General features: G+C 38.7%; 2 protein-coding genes across 2 annotated transcripts; both read left to right on the top strand.

Annotated features, from left to right (window-relative positions):
- The first annotated feature begins 1,314 nt into the window (after window positions 1-1,314).
- Window positions 1,315-6,691, top strand: LOC149831707 (putative serine/threonine-protein kinase PBL16). The gene is made up of 6 exons (XM_090014080.1): window positions 1,315-1,656; window positions 2,147-2,460; window positions 2,551-2,686; window positions 3,001-3,137; window positions 3,249-3,372; window positions 6,140-6,691. Exons 1-6 carry the CDS (start codon window positions 1,593-1,595, stop codon window positions 6,502-6,504), a joined length of 1,140 nt encoding a protein of 379 aa, XP_089870206.1. The 5' UTR covers window positions 1,315-1,592; the 3' UTR covers window positions 6,505-6,691.
- Window positions 6,692-16,607: 9,916 nt separating this feature from the next.
- Window positions 16,608-18,820, top strand: LOC149831706 (uncharacterized). The gene is made up of 3 exons (XM_090012179.1): window positions 16,608-16,848; window positions 17,235-17,363; window positions 18,402-18,820. The coding sequence occupies exons 1-3, from the start codon at window positions 16,748-16,750 to the stop codon at window positions 18,625-18,627; spliced, it is 456 nt and encodes a 151-aa protein (XP_089868305.1). The 5' UTR covers window positions 16,608-16,747; the 3' UTR covers window positions 18,628-18,820.
- Window positions 18,821-20,042: the final 1,222 nt, after the last annotated feature.

The raw sequence follows: 20,042 nt of genomic DNA, 5'->3' as shown, positions 1-20,042 counted from the left end.
TAGCGGTGCACCGCCTTTAGACTCACCCAATACCTCCTTAGCCACCTTTCTCATGCCACCTGCTATCTTATTCCACATAGATTCTGAATCCTCCTCGAGACACCAATCAACTTTCTTAACTACCCGCTCTACAAACATTCCTTGTTTAGCTTCTTTCAGTGCCCACCACTTAATTCTAGGATCTATCATATGTCTATCCCTTTTGCGGTATTGTCTAATTCTAAGATCTAAAATTAAGACTCTATGTTGTGTAGCTACACTTTCTCCCGGTATAACCTTACAATCGATGCAACAACCCCTATCTCTCTTTCTAAGTAGGAAAAAATCTATCTGACTCGTATTAACCCCACTTTTAAATGTTACTAGGTGAGACTCCATCTTCCTAAACCAAGTGTTTGCTAAGATCATATTATAGGACAAACCAAAATCTAAAATCCTTTCCCCACTTTCATTTCTTTCTCCTATACCATAGCCTCCATGGATACTCTCAAACCCATCCCTACTAATGCCTACATGCCCATTAAGGTCACTGCCGATGAAAAGCCTTTCTCCATAAGATATCTCTTGTACTACTCCATCTAAATCTTTCCAAAATTGACGCTTAATGGAATCATCTAAACCTACTTGAGGTGCATAAACACTAATAATATTAATAATATTTGTACCTAATACTAATTTAATAAGTAAAATCCTATCACCCTTCCTATGGACCTCAACTACATTATCTATAAACTCACGACTCATAACAATCCCTACTCCATTCCTATTCCTATTTATTCCTGTATACCAAATCTTATATCCCCAAGGTTCTATCACTTTTGCTTTCTCACCTACCCATTTGGTCTCTTGTATACATAAAATATTCATCTTTCTCCTACACATAACATCTACTAACTCTACCAACTTACCAGTTAAAGATCCTATGTTCCAAATGGCTAACCTAATTTTATGGTCTTGGACTAACTTCTTTACCCCCACCCGTCCAACAAAGTGAGGGAACCTTTGCATGTTTGACACCACACCCGGGTGCGGGTGTGACGCGTCGCTTCCGAGCGACGACCTAGTAACCCTTGCCCATTTATCACTGCCTCCGGGCCTATAGAGTACAGCGCATCGCTGAGTAGGGAACGCCCCCATCGAAATTCTCAATCTTACTTATACTTTGCCAGACAAAAATAATTACACAAAAAAAAAGAAGATTTTTAGCCAAAGAAGACTCCCCCCGTCAAACAAGACCGCCGCCTGGGCCCTCACCACCTTGGCAGTGAGCTACCAAACTTCTTTTCCATCGTTATTTTCTAGAAATACCACCACCAACGCCTCAGGTTTCTGAGAAGCCCCCCTTGAACAGTGCACATTACCTGATTTTTGGAGCCTTCCAATCTTGGTGGCTTTGAAATTATGTGTTGGTAACATGGGGTGGTTTTCTAATAGAGTTGAAGCTGCTTCAGTTGGGAGAAAAAGAAGGGTTGAATTTTGAATGTTGATGTGAAAACAAGGTTGGTGGGGTTGTACTCTCTAGAAACAAGGGTAGGAGGAGATTATGTGCAGGAGTTTTTGAAGGTGTTGTTAGTTTGTTTTGTTCTTTCTTGATGGGGAATTGCTGTGTTGCGTTGAGGTCTTGTCTTTGCTGTGCACCTCCTGACCTAAAATCAGGTGAGTTCTTTTTCTTTGTCTTCTCTTTTCTTCTTTTTTGTTTAAATTATGGGTATTTTTCATTGGTTCTTGTAGATGGTTGTCTAGCATGCGTTGGATTGAAACAAATTTAGTTCTTTTGGTCCTTTTTTCTTTTTTTATAACTGTGTTGAGTTCTTTTCATTTTTGTTGTTATTTTTTGAGTTTTCTTGATATGCCTTATTAAGTTTTTGTGAGTTCTTTTTTGTTTTTATGAATTTGGAAAGAAAGAAGCCGAAGATTTGACCGTGCATTTGATATGAGTACTTTATTATTCTGTATCACTAGTTGTCCTTCTATTAAATCTTATTTTTTCTTTTTCTTTTTCATTACAAGTTCTTTAGATGTTGAATTGGCATGTTGGTATGAATTATATGCTTGATTAGAGGCAAATATCAGGATGTTTTTAGTGATAGCATTTGCTTTCCTTCTTGTATACTCTGTTATTTATTATTTGAGTGTCTCTTTGTAGAATCTTCAAAAATACAGAGTGCAACACAGGAGATAGAAGAGAAGGCTAGTGATAATTACCCCACCAACCCTAAAGAAGTTGAAGATTTACGAGGGAATTCAGCTTCTAACCCTTTGGTCGTGTTTACGTTCAGCGAGTTGAAGATAATTACAGAGAATTTTAAGAAGGACCGTGTCTTAGGTGGTGGTGGATTTGGAAGCGTCTACAGAGGGTTTATTTCAAGGGATTTGAGACAGGGGGGGATTGAACCTCTGGAGGTTGCTGTCAAGGTTCATGATGGGGAGAAGAGTTTCCAAGGTCACAGAGAATGGCTGGTATGTTTTGTTCGCTTAGTTGTAACTTTCAAGTTCTTGTAAGCTACCCTTTTAGTTGTCTTGAGATATCAGATTTTTTGGAATTTGCAGGCAGAAGTTGTCTATTTAGGGAAACTCTCACACCCGAATTTGGTGAAACTTGTTGGATACTGCATTGAGGAAGACAACAAAGTACTGGTTTATGAATATATGGCTCGTGGTAGCGTGGAAACCAATTTATTTTCAAGTAATTTCCTTCATTTCCTTGCTCTTTTGATACTAACTTTTATGGTTGGAGAATTGGGACTTGTTTATTTAAGATTAAAATGTCAAAAGACTTGAAGTTTAGAGAAGTGTTCTCTCCATTAAGCGTTAGTGTAATTATCACTTAGTAAGTTGAGGTAGTCATGAATATTTCATTGGTTATAGCATACCATTTCTCCAGCTGCTAACTTACTTTTACAAGCTTTATTCAGCTGAAATTAAGAAGTATCTGTGCATGAACTTCAGGAATGTGAGCAATTTTTTCATTATGTTGATAATTTCTGTTAATAACTGCAGCAATTTTGCTTCCACTTTCCTGGGCTGTTAGAATGAAGATTGCTTTAGGGGCAGCCAGAGGTCTTGCTTACCTCCATGATTCTGAGAAACCAATTATCTATCGGGATTTTAAGACATCAAATATACTGCTGGACATGGTTAGTGGCTTGCATCTTTTGCTCTTCTTTGAAATAAATTTTCAGGGAGGAATTTCATGTTGTTTAACCTCGTGAGTCATAAATGTTTGGCAATTTGATGATGCTTTTCAGGACTATAATGCGAAGTTATCTGACTTTGGACTTGCAAAAGATGGACCAGTTGGTGATAAATCTCATGTTTCTACTCGAGTGATGGGCACTTACGGTTATGCTGCTCCTGAGTATATGATGACAGGTACTGCATCATGATATTGCAAGGTCCATTTATAACAGCCTTTCTTAGTTGTAAGCATTGCAACTGACTAACTCCTGCAGTCACATCAGCTTGGTCACTGTAGGCTCATATGACTGATGACAAGGCCGTTAGTAACTCATACAACAACAACAACAACTACGCCTTCATCCCAAAACAATTGGGGTCGGCGATATGAACCAAAAAAGAAAATCATTCTGGGTCTTCCACATAAATCCTTCTCCAATCATTTCTATCCAATGCCGTTAGTAACTCATAATTTTTTATAATCATTAGTAACTCATGATTAAGATTTGAGCAACTCCAGTTTAGTCCATCTTCCTAAGCAGGATCAGGTGGAATTTTTTTTACATCTTTATTGGCCTTCCTTTGAGGGTTCATTTGGATGTTTATTGTTTATAAATAATGAATGGAAACAGTGTTATTAAGTATCTATTAACAATATGAGGAGAAGACTTGTTAGTTTGATGACAAACTACTTAAAACAGTTTGTAAATATACATGTGTTTGAAGTAGCTTATGCAAACTTATTTTAACTAATACCCACAAGAATAGTGCATCTTATGATTAAAATCAAATTTTTGCTCAATAAAACTGATAAATCATGCATAAAACAGGTATTTTTCTCTCTCATTCCAAAACCAGCATCAATCATTATGGTAACAGCTGCATTCCAATCTAAATATTCTAAATTAGCTTATTTGATGATCAAAGATTAATCAAATCACATAAAACAAAAAAAAAGAAAAACATTCCTATGCATCCCAAAGAAAACATAAAAAAGTAATGTTGGTTCTATCCAGGAAATGATCGCCAACCTAAATGAACAAATGAACTTAAAGCCAACATAATATCATCAAAACCAATACTGGGCAGAGTTCTAGGAGCATTAGAGACACAAGGCCTTATAATTTGGTTATTCAGGGAGTCTACAGTGCTTCATTCCGTCCGTCTAGAAACCAACTGGAGTACATTATTCATGAGATGGAAGAATTCAATGCAGAGCAGCAGCAGAAAAGATATAATGGGAATAGATTCAATCTGGGATCTTAATGGTGTTGTACCCAACTTGCCCTTGGCCTTACCTCTGTTCAAGTTGCTTGTCTTCAGTTTGATTCAACTGCCACCAGCCTTCCTCTCCATTCTATTTTATCCATCTAGCCAGTGCCTTATTCAAGTTTTCTCTTCTGTGCTACTAAACTTGTAATGCATCTTGATGCATGATCTTGAGTTACTTGGAACTCCTTGTTAACAGTCAATAGGGATTGTTTAAGTTTTTCTTGGGTTTTGGTGGGGTTAAAATCAAGGTTGCCAGACTAGGAACCGAAAGCGGGAAACAATATGGGAAGCGGAAGCAAGAAGCGATGCATTTTAAAATATATAGGAAACGGGAAGCGAGGAATAAAAAAAAGAAATATAAGAATTGAATAAGAATCAAAATAAAACACAAATAAAAACTAAAATAAAAGTGACTAATACTAAATTTCATGATTTTTTAGTGTAAGAATTAAATTTTTAACAAAATCTAAAAATGATAACTACCAATTTAGCGAAAGCACATGGAAATGAGTGAGAAGAGTTAGAGAAAACACATAAATAGCATGGAAGTTGAGTAAGAGGACATATAACAAGAATAAATGAAGCGTGTGGAAAGCATAGGAGAAGCGTGGGGGAATCAAGGTTCTCATCAAGTTTCGGAAGCGAGGAGTATCATGCTTCCGAAGCGAGATTCTGGGAAACGAGCTTCCCACCTATCTAAGAAGCTTCCGGTAACTTTGGTTAAAATTACTTGTGCATCAAATTCAAAATGCTTTTGAGTGCAGTTTTGTTCTGTCATAGAATTATTGTAATCTGAAATCAGAATCCATTCCCCTAGGATAACTCATATGTCCTTTTCAGGATTTTCTGGATACATTATCCTTGGGTTGTGCATCTTTTCTCCTCTGACCCGAACCACTGTGTCAGCTAGATTTGAACTAAGAAACTTAAGATGGCTGAATCAAGTTGCAAGTTGTAGACAATCTAATTCTCTGAATACTGGCAATTTTAGAATGGTTGAGACTAGACACCTTTAGCTTCTGTTTCAATGGCAAGGGTTCTTGGCATCTGTTTCATTTCTTGGGAGAATGGAGAAAGAGGAAGAATTTCTTTGGCTGCCCTCTTGCTAGATGTACGATTGGTAGGCTAAGATATTGGTCTTTCTCCTGCATTTAACCATGATAAACTGTAAAATTTAGAAATGCACAAATGCACATTTAGTTTTGCAATAAAATTGTGCACACACCTTTATTTTTGCAACATGAAATTCCCTCTTCTTTTTCAAAAGGTAGGCACATATATTTATGATTGACTAATCCAAATTTTTTCAAATTCAGAATGAGATAGTAATTTACATGTTATTTTCATTAGAGATTCTCTTCCGTTCCTTTATTAGACCACAAAAAAAAAAATCCCAAAATCACTAATTGGATCCATGAAGGATTTTATAAAGTACAAAGCTGTGCACTGCTGTGAGAATAGCGTAAACATATGTTAACCAAGTTATCATAAATATCGCTATTATATTTTATATTTTTGTATTACTGTGAAAATCAATGGTTTCTTTGAAGTTGCTCTGTTCAATTGAAACTGTTAAAAAGTATACTCTAGTAATTGTGTTTCCCTTTATAGTTACTATCATGCCATCTTACTGCTTGGGTTCATCAGACCATGCTCTAAATTAACACTGACCAAGCCACATCTTGTGCAGGTCATCTTACTTCTAGAAGCGATGTTTACAGCTTCGGTGTTGTTCTCTTGGAACTGATCACTGGAAGACGGTCACTTGATAAGAGCAGGCCAAACCGTGAACACCATTTGGCCGATTGGGCCCTTCCTCTCTTGAAAGAGAGAAGGCGGCTGCATAGCATCATAGACCCAAGACTGGAAGGGAATTATCCATTCAGGTGTGTGCATAAGGCAGCAATGCTAGCCTACCACTGTTTGAATCAGAACCCAAAGGCACGGCCGCTGATGAGGGATGTTGTTGAGTCCTTAGAACCCCTCCAGATTACTGCAGACACCCCAAGTGCTCCTAAAGAAGTGGCAGTCCAAGAGGCTGGTCAAGATGTTTGATTCCAATACCAAGTTAAGAACTTTGATATAGAGTATTGGGCCTTACGGTAGAGAGGGCTTCATCTGCCATGAGTGCTCTTATTGATTAGCAATGCATGGTGTTGTATCATTGAGGTTAATTTTTAACTGTAGTTTCATTTTGTTATATCAACTATCCATGACATGGAAAATTGATTGGAAATACAAATTCTTTCATCTTTTTTAGTTCAGTATGTTGTTGAACTGTGTGTATGTGCACGCTCGCGCGGGTGTGGAGAAATATAATTGCATTGAGTGGAAGTAGGACACAGAATGCAAGAAAACTATTGCATGCCGGATCTAACATGGTGAGTGATTATTGCAAGGGCTGCAAGGTTCCAAGCTTCCTGCTCTCATGAACTGGATGCACTTAAGTTGTAAACCTATCACAGCATGAAAAAGGGAATGGTATGATCTGTTGATCCAACGTCATGCCATAGTCCTGCCCAGTTTGACTTGTGGTTTATATCAATGTCACAAATCTGTCTGTCTGGAAAATCTCACAATAAAATCTAGAGTTTTTCTTGAGAAAATGTTGGCATATATAAAACATAAAAATACTTAAAATATTAAAAAAAAAAATTATTGTGATAATTTCAAAAGAGACTACTTTGAAAATATCACTTTTGGTAATATATCGGCTTTGGAAACTGTCATAATAAAATGGTAATATTGTCAAAATATTGCTGATATTTATTACATAGGTTAATCCAGCATAATGCTTGGATACATGGCACTGTAGGCATTTCTATCCAGTACCATGTTGGGATGGATATGTTATAACTTCATGCAATATGTAATGTTGTACAAGGTCAGATTTGCTTAATAAGATATACTCTAATCCGGTTTGGAGTCAGACTATGATTAAGATGGAAAAGGTTTGTATCAAATCTGGATGCAGTTAGCTTAAGTGGCTAACGGTTTATAACCGTTACATGTAATATTTTTCACATGTAATCCCAATCCAATTATTAATCAGATATTGCTTGTTCTACTGAATTTGAACATACGGTTCAGATCCAGGTCGGAATCCAACCTGAATCTGATCGTTGGCATTTTCGTGCAGCTTAAGACCAGGGTTTGAATCCATTTCAAGGTTAGGCATAGACCAGACTAGTTCAAAGACGAGCTGCGCATAGTATGCACACTACTAATGTCAAACTTGTCAAACTCAGAGAGAGAGAGAGAGAGAGAGAGAGAGAGAGAGAGGAAAAGCGATCAACATTACTTAAAAGTGAAACTCAACAAAGCGTTGAGTCCCACAAGCACAAACACAATAGCAAAACATGAAAACACCATGTACACAAAAACAGAAAAACCCAAACACAAAACAAAAAACTCATCAAGAACCACAGACATCTAGATGAGGATCGGTTGGAGGCAGAGGCAGGTCTTTGAGATATATGTGTAAGATAGCATACACATCAGCCAAGACCCTATGAGTCAAACAGTTAAGGTTGAACGGGACATCCCAAAAAGTAGCATCATTTATGACCATCCATATGAACCACCACACTCTAAATAACCAAACTCTCCAAATAGTCCTTCACTTTTTTTCACGTCTAATTATAACAGGGCCGATGATAAGATCTAACGCAGAGCAGCCCTCCCGCACAACAACTGATGGAGCCCTCCCACTACAAGAAAAATGTGGATTAGCGACAGACACTATCTGTCACTAATTTATCTCTAATCCGCCGCTAAACAGTTCGATGCATTGGCGATGGATTAACGATGGATAGCGTTCGTCACATAATCCTAACCGCAAATTAGCAATAGAACTTATTTGTCGCTACGTCCGTCGCTAATTTGCAACAGATTAGCGACGAACATGATCCGTCGCGAGTACGTCGTTATTTTAAATTAGCGACAGATAATATCCATCGCGAATCCGTTGCTAAATTTTTTTAAAAAAAATTGCTTCCTACCGGGCGATATTCCGGCAGCAATAGGCTAAACTTGTACCGCACCACACATGCATTGCACCTGAGCGGCCCGGCCAGCCACTGCGAGGTCTTTTGCACAAAATTGACATGCTCTTCGGCGTGCTTTCCGACGGAGGCAGCGATCAGCGAGGTGATCATGCAGACGATGCTCAGCTTCAGTCCACTATTCATGTAAAATGACTCTGGGATGCCTCCTTGGTCCTCAGGGCCACAATTGGGGTCCCTCTCGACTTCAATGGCGGGATCGATGGGGAGATCGTAGCCAGCAGCTGGCCACCGACGGCAGGAGGGGGCGACGAGGATGGCGTAGCTCTCGAATGAGCTCCCGAACTCGGCCTGCCACTTGAGGAGGGCGCCACCGTCGATGCCGAGCTTGCCGTCGAGGAGCTCGATGCAGAGCCGACGGAGCTCCTTGAAGGAGCGGAGGACCTCGCAAGGGGAGTGATGGGAGACTATTTAAATAAAAAAAAATTAAACGAGGAGAGAGGGAAAATTTCGTGCCTCAGATGGGATGGTTTAAATAAAAAATTAGCAAGGGATTAGCGAGGGAATTTTTCCGTCGCTAATTAGCGAGGGATTAGCGATAGAAAAATTTTCTCGCTAATTAGCGACAGATTAGCTACGGAATAATTCCCTCGCTAATTTCGTCGTTAATTACCATTTTTTCTTGTAGTGTTTGGGGATGGGAAAATTTCGTCGTTAATTCGTCGTTCATTAGCGACAAAATTACGAGGGAGACATTTCCGTTGCTAATTTTGCAAATATTTTGAATGTTAGTGACAGATAGTTTTCTCTCGCTAATCCGTCGCACATTTGCGACAACAAAAATTTGTCGCAAATGTCCGTCACTAATCCACGTTTTTCTTGTAGTGTCCAAGTTATAGTAAACAGTTCTCGAAACACTTCACACGACCAAAAAAGATGTGTGGTTTCTTCAGCCTGTCGACAAAGCACACACAAACTGGGAAACTGAAATCCCATCCTCTTGATATTGTTATGGGTTTGTATCCGGTCATGAAGAATCAACCAAGCCAATACCTTGGTCCTCGGAGATGGTCCTTTCGCCCATAAAGCATTTTTGGGGATCCAGCTCGGACCTGGAGGTAAAAGAGAACGGTAGACCTTGTGGACTTGGAAAACTTCCGCATTTGAGACTGCCCATTGAAGTCAAGATCTGTTTACCCCCACGTCCAAATCCCTGTCAAGAAACAAACGCAATGCCCTAAACCACATTTTCCTCAAATGCGATGTGTATGGTCCATGAGCCCCCCGACGAACAACAAGCGAATCGATTAGACCATATTTCAGTCGAAGAAAGTTTGCACATGCATCCTATGAAGTATGAGCCAACCAACACTGCTTCATAGCCAATGCCATACTCCTTTTATGTAAAGCAAAAATTCATAAGCCAGCCATAGTCCTTGGCATAACGATGGAGACCCATCCCACCAAGTGCCTCTTATAAGGTCCATTTACACCACGCCACAAAAAACTTGACAGGACGCGCTTAAGCTGTTGTTCAACGTTGACTGGCATGTCACAAACCAACATGAAGAATTTTGGAATCGCTGACAAAACATGCCTGATCAAAGTAATTCTGCCTCCAAGAGACAAATATCGGGCAGGCCAAGACTGTAGCTTAAGACACACCTTGTCAACAATCGGTGCCCATGATGTTTTAGAGGTTGTCTTGACTTGTAGGGGGCGCCCCAAGTACTTGATCGTCAACGGCCTTAAAGCGCAGTTGAAAATTTTTTCTGCCGCGTTTTGACTGGTCCGATCGCCATTCAGAAGCGTGACCAAACACTTATTTTCATTGAGCCTCAGCCCGGACAAAGCTGCAAAAAACTTAAGAATAAGTCCTTCCAAAGACTAGCACATCGTCTGCATATTATATAATATGCCTAGAAAAAACCTTGGATATCCAACGACTGTACGAAACCCCTTGTTTGCGCGCGTTTAAGAACCATCGCAAGTCCTTCTACCACTGTATTAAACAAAAGCAGAGATAATGAACATCCTTGTCGTAGGCCACGCCATAATGAAAGCTGCTCACTCTTTACCCCGTTAATGGACACCATGGCTTGTGCATTGGTAAGGAGCTCTGACACCCATCTGGAAAAACAGTTGCCGAATTTCATGTGATTCACCACTTGCAAAAGAAAAAGCCAGTACACAGAATCATATGTTTTATTAAAATCAAACTTCAACATGAAGTAAGAAGTACGACTCGCATGCATGGAATGAATGAGCTCTGAAGTTGAGATATATGCTTGTTGAACTCTCCTATTTAGAATAAAAGAAAAGTGAAAATCAAAAAATAGATTAGATGCCACCAATTTTAGTCTTGATGCTAAGACCTTTACGACTATATGATACAAGACTCCTATTATGGAAATAAGACGAAAATGCATAATATCTATGGCGACGCTTTCTTTTGAAATAACGGAGATTAATCCGACATGAAACTGCCTAGGCAGTCTAGAATTACAATGAAACTCATCAAACACTGTACACAAATCACTTTTCACTGTTTTCTAAAAAACTTTGAAAAAATCTACAGGAAAACCATCTATTCTCGGTGAGAGAAAGAGATTCTCTTTGTCAACAAGCTAGCTAATTGTAATGAACACCAATATGTTTCTTTTGTAAATAAACTCAATGTACAGTCGTTTGTACGTTAGAGTAAATTTTTTTCATATTTTGTTCACTTTTTTTTATAGATCTAATCTTATAGATGTAAACTATATAGTTTCTTTAGTAGAAAACAAGTTTTAAATCTTGTTTTTGCAACATGTAAGGTTGGTTTTTGAAGAGTTTCGACATAACTATTCATAATATACCAAAATCTTATGACTTAAAAATCATATCTTAAAAAAAATGTAAGCCCTGAAAAGTAAACGATGTTGAACACATCTGTATAATACTGCACTTATAATTTTGTAACTAGATTGTACATACAGCAAGTACTAGTAAATATATATTATATATTAATTGTGCATCACGCATCATCCTGTGAAGCACGCGCGCAGGGAAAGAAGGGTACGTAGAAAGGGACAAGAAAAACACATGAGGTTGTGGGACCCACTTTAATTGCCAAAAAAGTGTAGTCTCATGATTTTGAACAAGCAATCACAGTGAAGGTTGGTACTCCTTGCCCAAGACCTACATGAATACTAACTTACTAAGGGTAGAGGACCCCACCAAAGACTGTGGGACTCCATTTCTCAATAGGGATGGCAGTGGACTTGGGAGCCTCGCCCCGTTTGGACCAAGGATGAAGGACATGAAACAGGGATGGAGGCTGAGATGGAGGTTAAAATCAAAACCCGTGGGGGAATGGACTCACGTTTTCCCCCACCCTGCCCCATCTCCAATCCTAGTTAGTAAAATGCTAAAATACTCTTTAGGGATGACAATGGATTAAGGAAAAACGGGCCCCTTCCCACCTTGACCGGGTCCACTGCCATCCCTATTTCTCAACAAACACAGTAGAGCACTCTTTTGTCTTTAGTTCTCTAGGTGAGACAGTCTAGAGTCTAGACTAGGGGTGTCATTAATGGGTCGGATTTGATCCGGACCCAACTCGTACCAAACCCTATAAGGTCAAGGTTTGGTGATAAACAAGAGGGTATGATTAGAATCTCGGTTGGACCCTGATCCAACCCCTAGCAAACCCTATAAGGTCTTGGTGATGAACAAGAATTTTTTATTAGAATCCAAGTTGGACCCGAAGGGTCCAACTAGTATATATATGGAGATGGGTATGGTTTGTGAAATTTCATACTAGACCTGGGCCCAACCCCAGTTTCACTAAGATCAGCAAATTTTCAATGTAAAAAGGGTAAAAAATATTATTTTACCAGGTATGATATGGGTCTGGTTCATATAATCCTTATAAGATCCAGGTATGGCTTCTCTTATATATGATGGGTCCAATTAGACCTGGATCCGAACCTAGTACTAGCCTCCCAAATCAGGTCGGGGTTTGGTTTCACCACCTGTGTTCGAACCAAATCTGACCGGTTGACACCCTTAGTCTAGATCTCCTTCCACTTCAGAAATTGAAGCATGTACATAATGATAGGAGCGTGTGAATTGTGCCCTCAAAAAGGATGTGGACGATATAGACAACGGGGTGGTACAGTTCGTTGTGGACCTCCTACTCATAGTAAAGGATCTGATGCTGTCTGACTTGGTCTGCATTGATCAGGTTCAAGATCCAAAGATCCAACACGGTGGATCGATGAGTTCATGCACAATCTGCTAGATGAAGTACCACGACTTTTCTTTTTCATAAAATGTTTGGCCCAACCAGCGGGAGCCACGTAGTGGCTGCCCCTCCATAAAGAGCGGGGAGGCCAGGGCAGAAGCAGATTCAGTGTTCTGGGCAGAACACTTATATAAGTGTTCTGCCCAACTAGCTAGGGGGAACCACGTAGTGCCTCTTATAAAAAGGGGAGCCCCCCTTATAAAAGATTGGGGCCTAGTGTACTGCCCCCAACCCCTTATTAAAAAGGCCAAACACTTAAGTGATCTGCCAGAACACGGGACCATGCCTCGGCCAGTGCTGCCCCCCCTACTCGAAAGTGCCGAACACAGGAGCACGCCTCTTATACAAACTACTTTTGATCATTAGGTAGCAACCCATTCAGGTGCAAATAGATTGATTAACCTGAGCCTGATTCTGAAACTACTTTTGATCATGAGTTTGATCCTATAGAATAAGAGTACAAAAATCAAGTAAGCTTGTTTTTCCAATGGTTTCAGAAAAAAAATACTCAGATGTTATATTGATTGGTGAAGGGCCTCAAAGAGTGTTGTTTTGGGACGCATATATAGTGTCCGTCAGTACCATAGGCTCACCCTATTGGTTCAGTAGGATTATCAAGTCTAAAGCTTGATAGGGGATTCTAGGCTGCATTTGAATGTCTCGTATCTAAACACTGAGCCAATCTAAGAAACATGGACCTCTGGCTAGGCTATATATTCGTAAGCAAAATATTGGATAATAATCTTGGATTCCAGACCCTTAAGAGGGAAGACTCATGGGAGGAGGTCGTTTTAGCCAAAAAAAGATCCCATGGATGTGTTCAACATGGTTTAAATAGTATGAATTGACCTGTGCAACATACTTTTTTTTTGGATAATCCAAGGGAAACCCCCTTCCCACCGTGTAGCATAGTCTATTTGTGGCATTCACTCAATAAAGATAGATCCATGCATGATAGGGTTAATTTGATTAGCAAATCGCAGTATTGCAGAAACATCTTTTGCAATATCAGATAGACGCAACGGAAACATCAATAACAGATAGTTCATGTGGCTAGGCAAGCTTCTCCCACCTGAATCCTCTATTTATGACTAGTAAAAGATTTTTAGATGCGCCCCACTTATCAAGAAGAGTAGGATAAGCTGGTGACTGCAACTTTTCCCTATATCCTAGGACACCCTTTTGGTGAAATTATATCTCCTTGCAGAGACTATTTATTGACAGTAACATACATATAAATACACAATCAAAACAGTCACATTGCACATCATTTCAAAGAGTGGATGGGAACGGTGAAATGATAATGTCCTCGGAAACATTACAAAGCAAGAATTTCACTTTTTCATATAGATAGAAAGGGATCGGTTCTTCACTTTATGTACATAAGATGCAGTATCTTGCTTTCCAGTGGCATGATATGGAACTACTGCATGTTAATTATGTGACCAACAATGTCAAATATTCTCAGACTACCTTCAAGGATGACCCTCTTGCTCCTAAGGCACAAGCTAACCTTAGGCAAGGGGTAATGACTTCCCAAAAACTTGGTTCACCAAGTTGTACTTGTCCATGGTTGCAGGTGATGGCTCCCCCGAACTAACACCACTAGTGGCACCTGAGGAATTTGGAGATGGATGACTATGTGTGCCATCATAGACAACTTTGACAAATGAGTTGGGGGTACTCCACTCTACTTTCTTCTTGGCTTCACAGTTGCTCCTCTGGCACTTGAAGTAGCTCCTGCCATACCCCAAAAAGCATTTGGTTCCTTTACTCAAAGCAATTAACTACATAACTTGGTGTTCTTCTAAAAACCAACAAAAAAATTTAGAAACTTGGCTATCTTGTAAGGCACAAGTTCATGAGTACAAATAGTGTTTTCTCAATTTTAGCAACAGTTTAGAATCTTGGATATTTGTAAAACACAAGTTCCTAAGGAGAAGTAGGGTTTTCCTCAAAATCAAGAACAGTTAAGGGACTTGGATATATTGAACAGTACATAAGTAGATATATTGGTTTTCTCAAAATCAACAACAGTTTAGAATTGCAAAACACAAGGTCATAAGTAGTAGTGTTTAACCCAAAATCAACAACAATTTAGAAACTTGGTGTCTACTTTTCAAAACACAAAGTGCATATGTAGAGCTACTTTTTTCTCAAAATCAACACCAGTTTAGAAACTTGGCTCTCTTGCAAAACAGAAGTTCATATATAGAAAGTGTTTTCTCAAAATCAACAGCAGTATAGAAACTTGACTCTCTTGCAAAACAGTTCATATATAGAAAGTGTTTTTCGCAAAATCAACAGAAGTTTAGAAACTTGGCTCTCTTTCAAAACACAAGTTCACAAGTGGAAATAGTATTTTTCTCAAAATAAAAAATTCCGAAACTTGGTTCACTTCCATCCCTAAGTGACATTCTCATTTGAACGCTTGAAATAACATGTATAGGGCCTTATTGTCTATTCTCACCAACTACATTTCTTTGTGATCATAAATGCATGTAGGATGCTTGTACGCACTGGCTAATGTACACACTATAAGGGCTTTGCCTCCTAACCAGTGATGACTGTGATTTGTCATATTGATATGGGATGGCCATCGTTCGAAACCCATGAGAGCATCCCTTGCTGCGAGGCTAAAACTGAGTGCACTCCTTGGTAGTATCGTGTCATATTTAACATGGATCTACTACCCTATATATATATATATATATATATATATATATATATATATATATATATATATATATATAACCATGGAAAAGTGCAACACCTATAACAATGATGATTGGGTGGTATTCTTTCATGATGAAGTGTTTTTTGTTCGAGTTTTATATTTTATATTTTTATAATTTTTTATATTTAAATGCATTTTTTAAGTGCTAAAAATCGAAAGCCAACAATATATTATTATACAAGTGTGAGCATTTCATTTTTCATGTTTGAGAGAACTTGTAAAATCTCGATGTAAAGCATTTTTTATTAAAATAATTATAAAAAACAAATATAAAAGATATGATCATTGAAATACTTTAAACACAGGATAAGAACAACCGTCCAATCATCATTGATTATAAATGTTGCATTTTCTTTTGATTGGTCTGAGTACAGTGGTGATGGCTGGCAGGTTATAGAAACATGTACTGTAGCTACAGTGAGCATCGTATGGGAGAGCCGTACACAGCGCTCAGTGAAACCCCAGAATATGTATTGTAGCTACTGTGTGTGTTTCAACACCCTCGTGGTGATGACATGAGAAATGAGTAATTACTAATTTACCAACTTATGACTCAAGGACCAAAAAGTACCAGTGTTAAACCTACTAAATCACCAATTCATCCTTAATATAGAACCAGAACCGATCAACAAGTTAAGATCAAGAAATAAAACTATTCGTTTAAAAGAGAGAAAAATTGATATTTAATATAATATGCGAGATTATCCCACTTCTCTAAGTGCTCATGTGCATCCATTTTTAAAGGTGATATATTCTACAAGAAAACCCTCCCAATAAAATGCACGTCTTCATCACGTTGAATCTAGAGGGGTAAGATTGTCACTTCAGCAAATGCCGAGTTGAAACCTTGTGATTTTGATGCTTATAGAAGAGCTAGTTAACGAGTAAGCTTCATTCAATCCCAACCGTGGATTACAAAGATATGTCATGATTGCATCTTTCTGATACAAGATATGTGGGCAGGTTGCTCTTATTGTGATGATCCAATATTTATGGAGTATGATGTCGTGGTATCACGTCATCCACGTGTTCATGTAGGGGATAAGCACCAAGCTAGCCGCCACGTTTTTCCTCGTGCTCTCAACAAAAAAAAAATGATAATTTATGCAGCAGCATAGGATAACACCCTAGAGAGAGAGAGAGAGACTCTTGATTACAGCTAAAGATGCTACTGCTTTTGATAAATTATAAGGCGCAATAGCAGACATCTTTAGTTTAGTACACGGAGAGAGAGAGAGAGAGAGAGAGAGAGAGAGAGAGTTTCCTTGCATGCTCTTAATGGTTCTGCTACCGACACAGCAGTTTCCCATATCTTCATCAGGCCCGGAAACCACCATGGCCGGCTTTCCCGGAGCTCAATATCAAGGGCTGTACGTCTTTCATTTTATACACACGAATCTCTCTCTCTCTCTGCTTTTTGTTAGTTTTTTACTAGGTCAAGAATAGGGTTTCCTTGCATGCTTTTAATGGTTCATTGTTATGGATCTTGATGTCTGTTGTCTATGCTTTTTTAGAGTGAGAAAGAGAGATTATGGTGTCTCTAGAACTAGAGAGTATGGAAAGAAAAAGTATCCATAAATGATATGAAGGTTTTTTGGTGTTCCTAGGCCTATGGTTCATAGAGTGTTAATATGCATATGTACGTTTTTTTTTTTTGACGAAGTATGCATATGTATGTATCCATCCTTAATGTACAGAATATCCAGAGCTCCAACATTTATATATTTACCGATGTAAGCAACTATTTTGTATCCAGGATGCTAGATGAAGATCATGAGGAAGGTGATGCAATAGGGAAAGTGGAGCCTGGGGCGGCGCCACCAGATGATGGCTATGCTTGGAAGAAGTATGGCCAGAAATTCATAAAAATGATTGCCATGAACAGGTGAATCTAGTAAACAATCCATATCTATGCTTTAACAAGGTTCATGTTTCATCCCAAGATCTAGTAACACCCCATGTGTCATATTTACAAATCAGCATGATCAATCACCAAGGTTGGTGGAAGTCGCACACAAAGTGACCTTTAGGCTGATTACCAATGGGGAAAAAACCACAAGCAGTTGCATTTTTTTTCTTCAATTTTTTGGTTTGTTTTTATGAAGTTGTATTTCCTAAGATACCCAAGTCTCTAAATTGTTATTGATTTTGAAAGAACACTATATCTATTTATGAGCTGTGTTCCACATGGTAGCCAACCAAGATTCTGAACTGTTGATGATTTTGAAAGAACACGATTTCAATTTATGATCTTGTGTTTTACAAGATAACCAAGTTTCGGAATTTTTTATTTTGAGAAAAATACTATTTCCACTTGTGAACTTGTGTTTTGAAAGAGAGCCAAGTTTCTAAACTTCTGTTGATTTTGCGAAAAACACTTTCTATATATGAACTGTTTTGCAAGAGAGTCAAGTTTCTATACTGCTGTTGATTTTGAGAAAACACTTTCTATATATGAACTTCTGTTTTGCAAGAGAGCCAAGTTTCTAAACTGGTGTTGATTTTGAGAAAAAAGTAGCTCTACATATGCACTTTGTGTTTTGAAAAGTAGACACCAAGTTTCTAAATTGTTGTTGATTTTGGGTTAAACACTACTACTTATGACCTTGTGTTTTGCAATTCTAAACTGTTGTTGATTTTGAGAAAACCAATATATCTACTTATGTACTGTTCAATATATCCAAGTCCCTTAACTGTTCTTGATTTTGAGGAAAACCCTACTTCTCCTTAGGAACTTGTGTTTTACAAATATCCAAGATTCTAAACTGTTGCTAAAATTGAGAAAACACTATTTGTACTCATGAACTTGTGCCTTACAAGATAGCCAAGTTTCTAAATTTTTTTGTTGGTTTTTAGAAGAACACCAAGTTATGTAGTTAATTGCTTTGAGTAAAGGAACCAAATGCTTTTTGGGGTATGGCAGGAGCTACTTCAAGTGCCAGAGGAGCAACTGTGAAGCCAAGAAGAAAGTAGAGTGGAGTACCCCCAACTCATTTGTCAAAGTTGTCTATGATGGCACACATAGTCATCCATCTCCAAATTCCTCAGGTGCCACTAGTGGTGTTAGTTCGGGGGAGCCATCACCTGCAACCATGGACAAGTACAACTTGGTGAACCAAGTTTTTGGGAAGTCATTACCCCTTGCCTAAGGTTAGCTTGTGCCTTAGGAGCAAGAGGGTCATCCTTGAAGGTAGTCTGAGAATATTTGACATTGTTGGTCACATAATTAACATGCAGTAGTTCCATATCATGCCACTGGAAAGCAAGATACTGCATCTTATGTACATAAAGTGAAGAACCGATCCCTTTCTATCTATATGAAAAAGTGAAATTCTTGCTTTGTAATGTTTCCGAGGACATTATCATTTCACCGTTCCCATCCACTCTTTGAAATGATGTGCAATGTGACTGTTTTGATTGTGTATTTATATGTATGTTACTGTCAATAAATAGTCTCTGCAAGGAGATATAATTTCACCAAAAGGGTGTCCTAGGATATAGGGAAAAGTTGCAGTCACCAGCTTATCCTACTCTTCTTGATAAGTGGGGCGCATCTAAAAATCTTTTACTAGTCATAAATAGAGGATTCAGGTGGGAGAAGCTTGCCTAGCCACATGAACTATCTGTTATTGATGTTTCCGTTGCGTCTATCTGATATTGCAAAAGATGTTTCTGCAATACTGCGATTTGCTAATCAAATTAACCCTATCATGCATGGATCTATCTTTATTGAGTGAATGCCACAAATAGACTATGCTACACGGTGGGAAGGGGGTTTCCCTTGGATTATCCAAAAAAAAAGTATGTTGCACAGGTCAATTCATACTATTTAAACCATGTTGAACACATCCATGGGATCTTTTTTTGGCTAAAACGACCTCCTCCCATGAGTCTTCCCTCTTAAGGGTCTGGAATCCAAGATTATTATCCAATATTTTGCTTACGAATATATAGCCTAGCCAGAGGTCCATGTTTCTTAGATTGGCTCAGTGTTTAGATACGAGACATTCAAATGCAGCCTAGAATCCCCTATCAAGCTTTAGACTTGATAATCCTACTGAACCAATAGGGTGAGCCTATGGTACTGACGGACACTATATATGCGTCCCAAAACAACACTCTTTGAGGCCCTTCACCAATCAATATAACATCTGAGTATTTTTTTTCTGAAACCATTGGAAAAACAAGCTTACTTGATTTTTGTACTCTTATTCTATAGGATCAAACTCATGATCAAAAGTAGTTTCAGAATCAGGCTCAGGTTAATCAATCTATTTGCACCTGAATGGGTTGCTACCTAATGATCAAAAGTAGTTTGTATAAGAGGCGTGCTCCTGTGTTCGGCACTTTCGAGTAGGGGGGGCAGCACTGGCCGAGGCATGGTCCCGTGTTCTGGCAGATCACTTAAGTGTTTGGCCTTTTTAATAAGGGGTTGGGGGCAGTACACTAGGCCCCAATCTTTTATAAGGGGGGCTCCCCTTTTTATAAGAGGCACTACGTGGTTCCCCCTAGCTAGTTGGGCAGAACACTTATATAAGTGTTCTGCCCAGAACACTGAATCTGC

The sequence above is a fragment of the Nuphar pumila genome, chromosome 7, assembly GCF_984573655.1.
Source record: "Nuphar pumila chromosome 7, dmNupPumi1.hap1.1, whole genome shotgun sequence".
Lineage (NCBI taxonomy): Eukaryota > Viridiplantae > Streptophyta > Magnoliopsida > Nymphaeales > Nymphaeaceae > Nuphar > Nuphar pumila.
The sequence above is the reverse complement of the archived record's forward strand: the minus strand, read 5'-3'. Positions and strand labels throughout refer to the sequence as shown.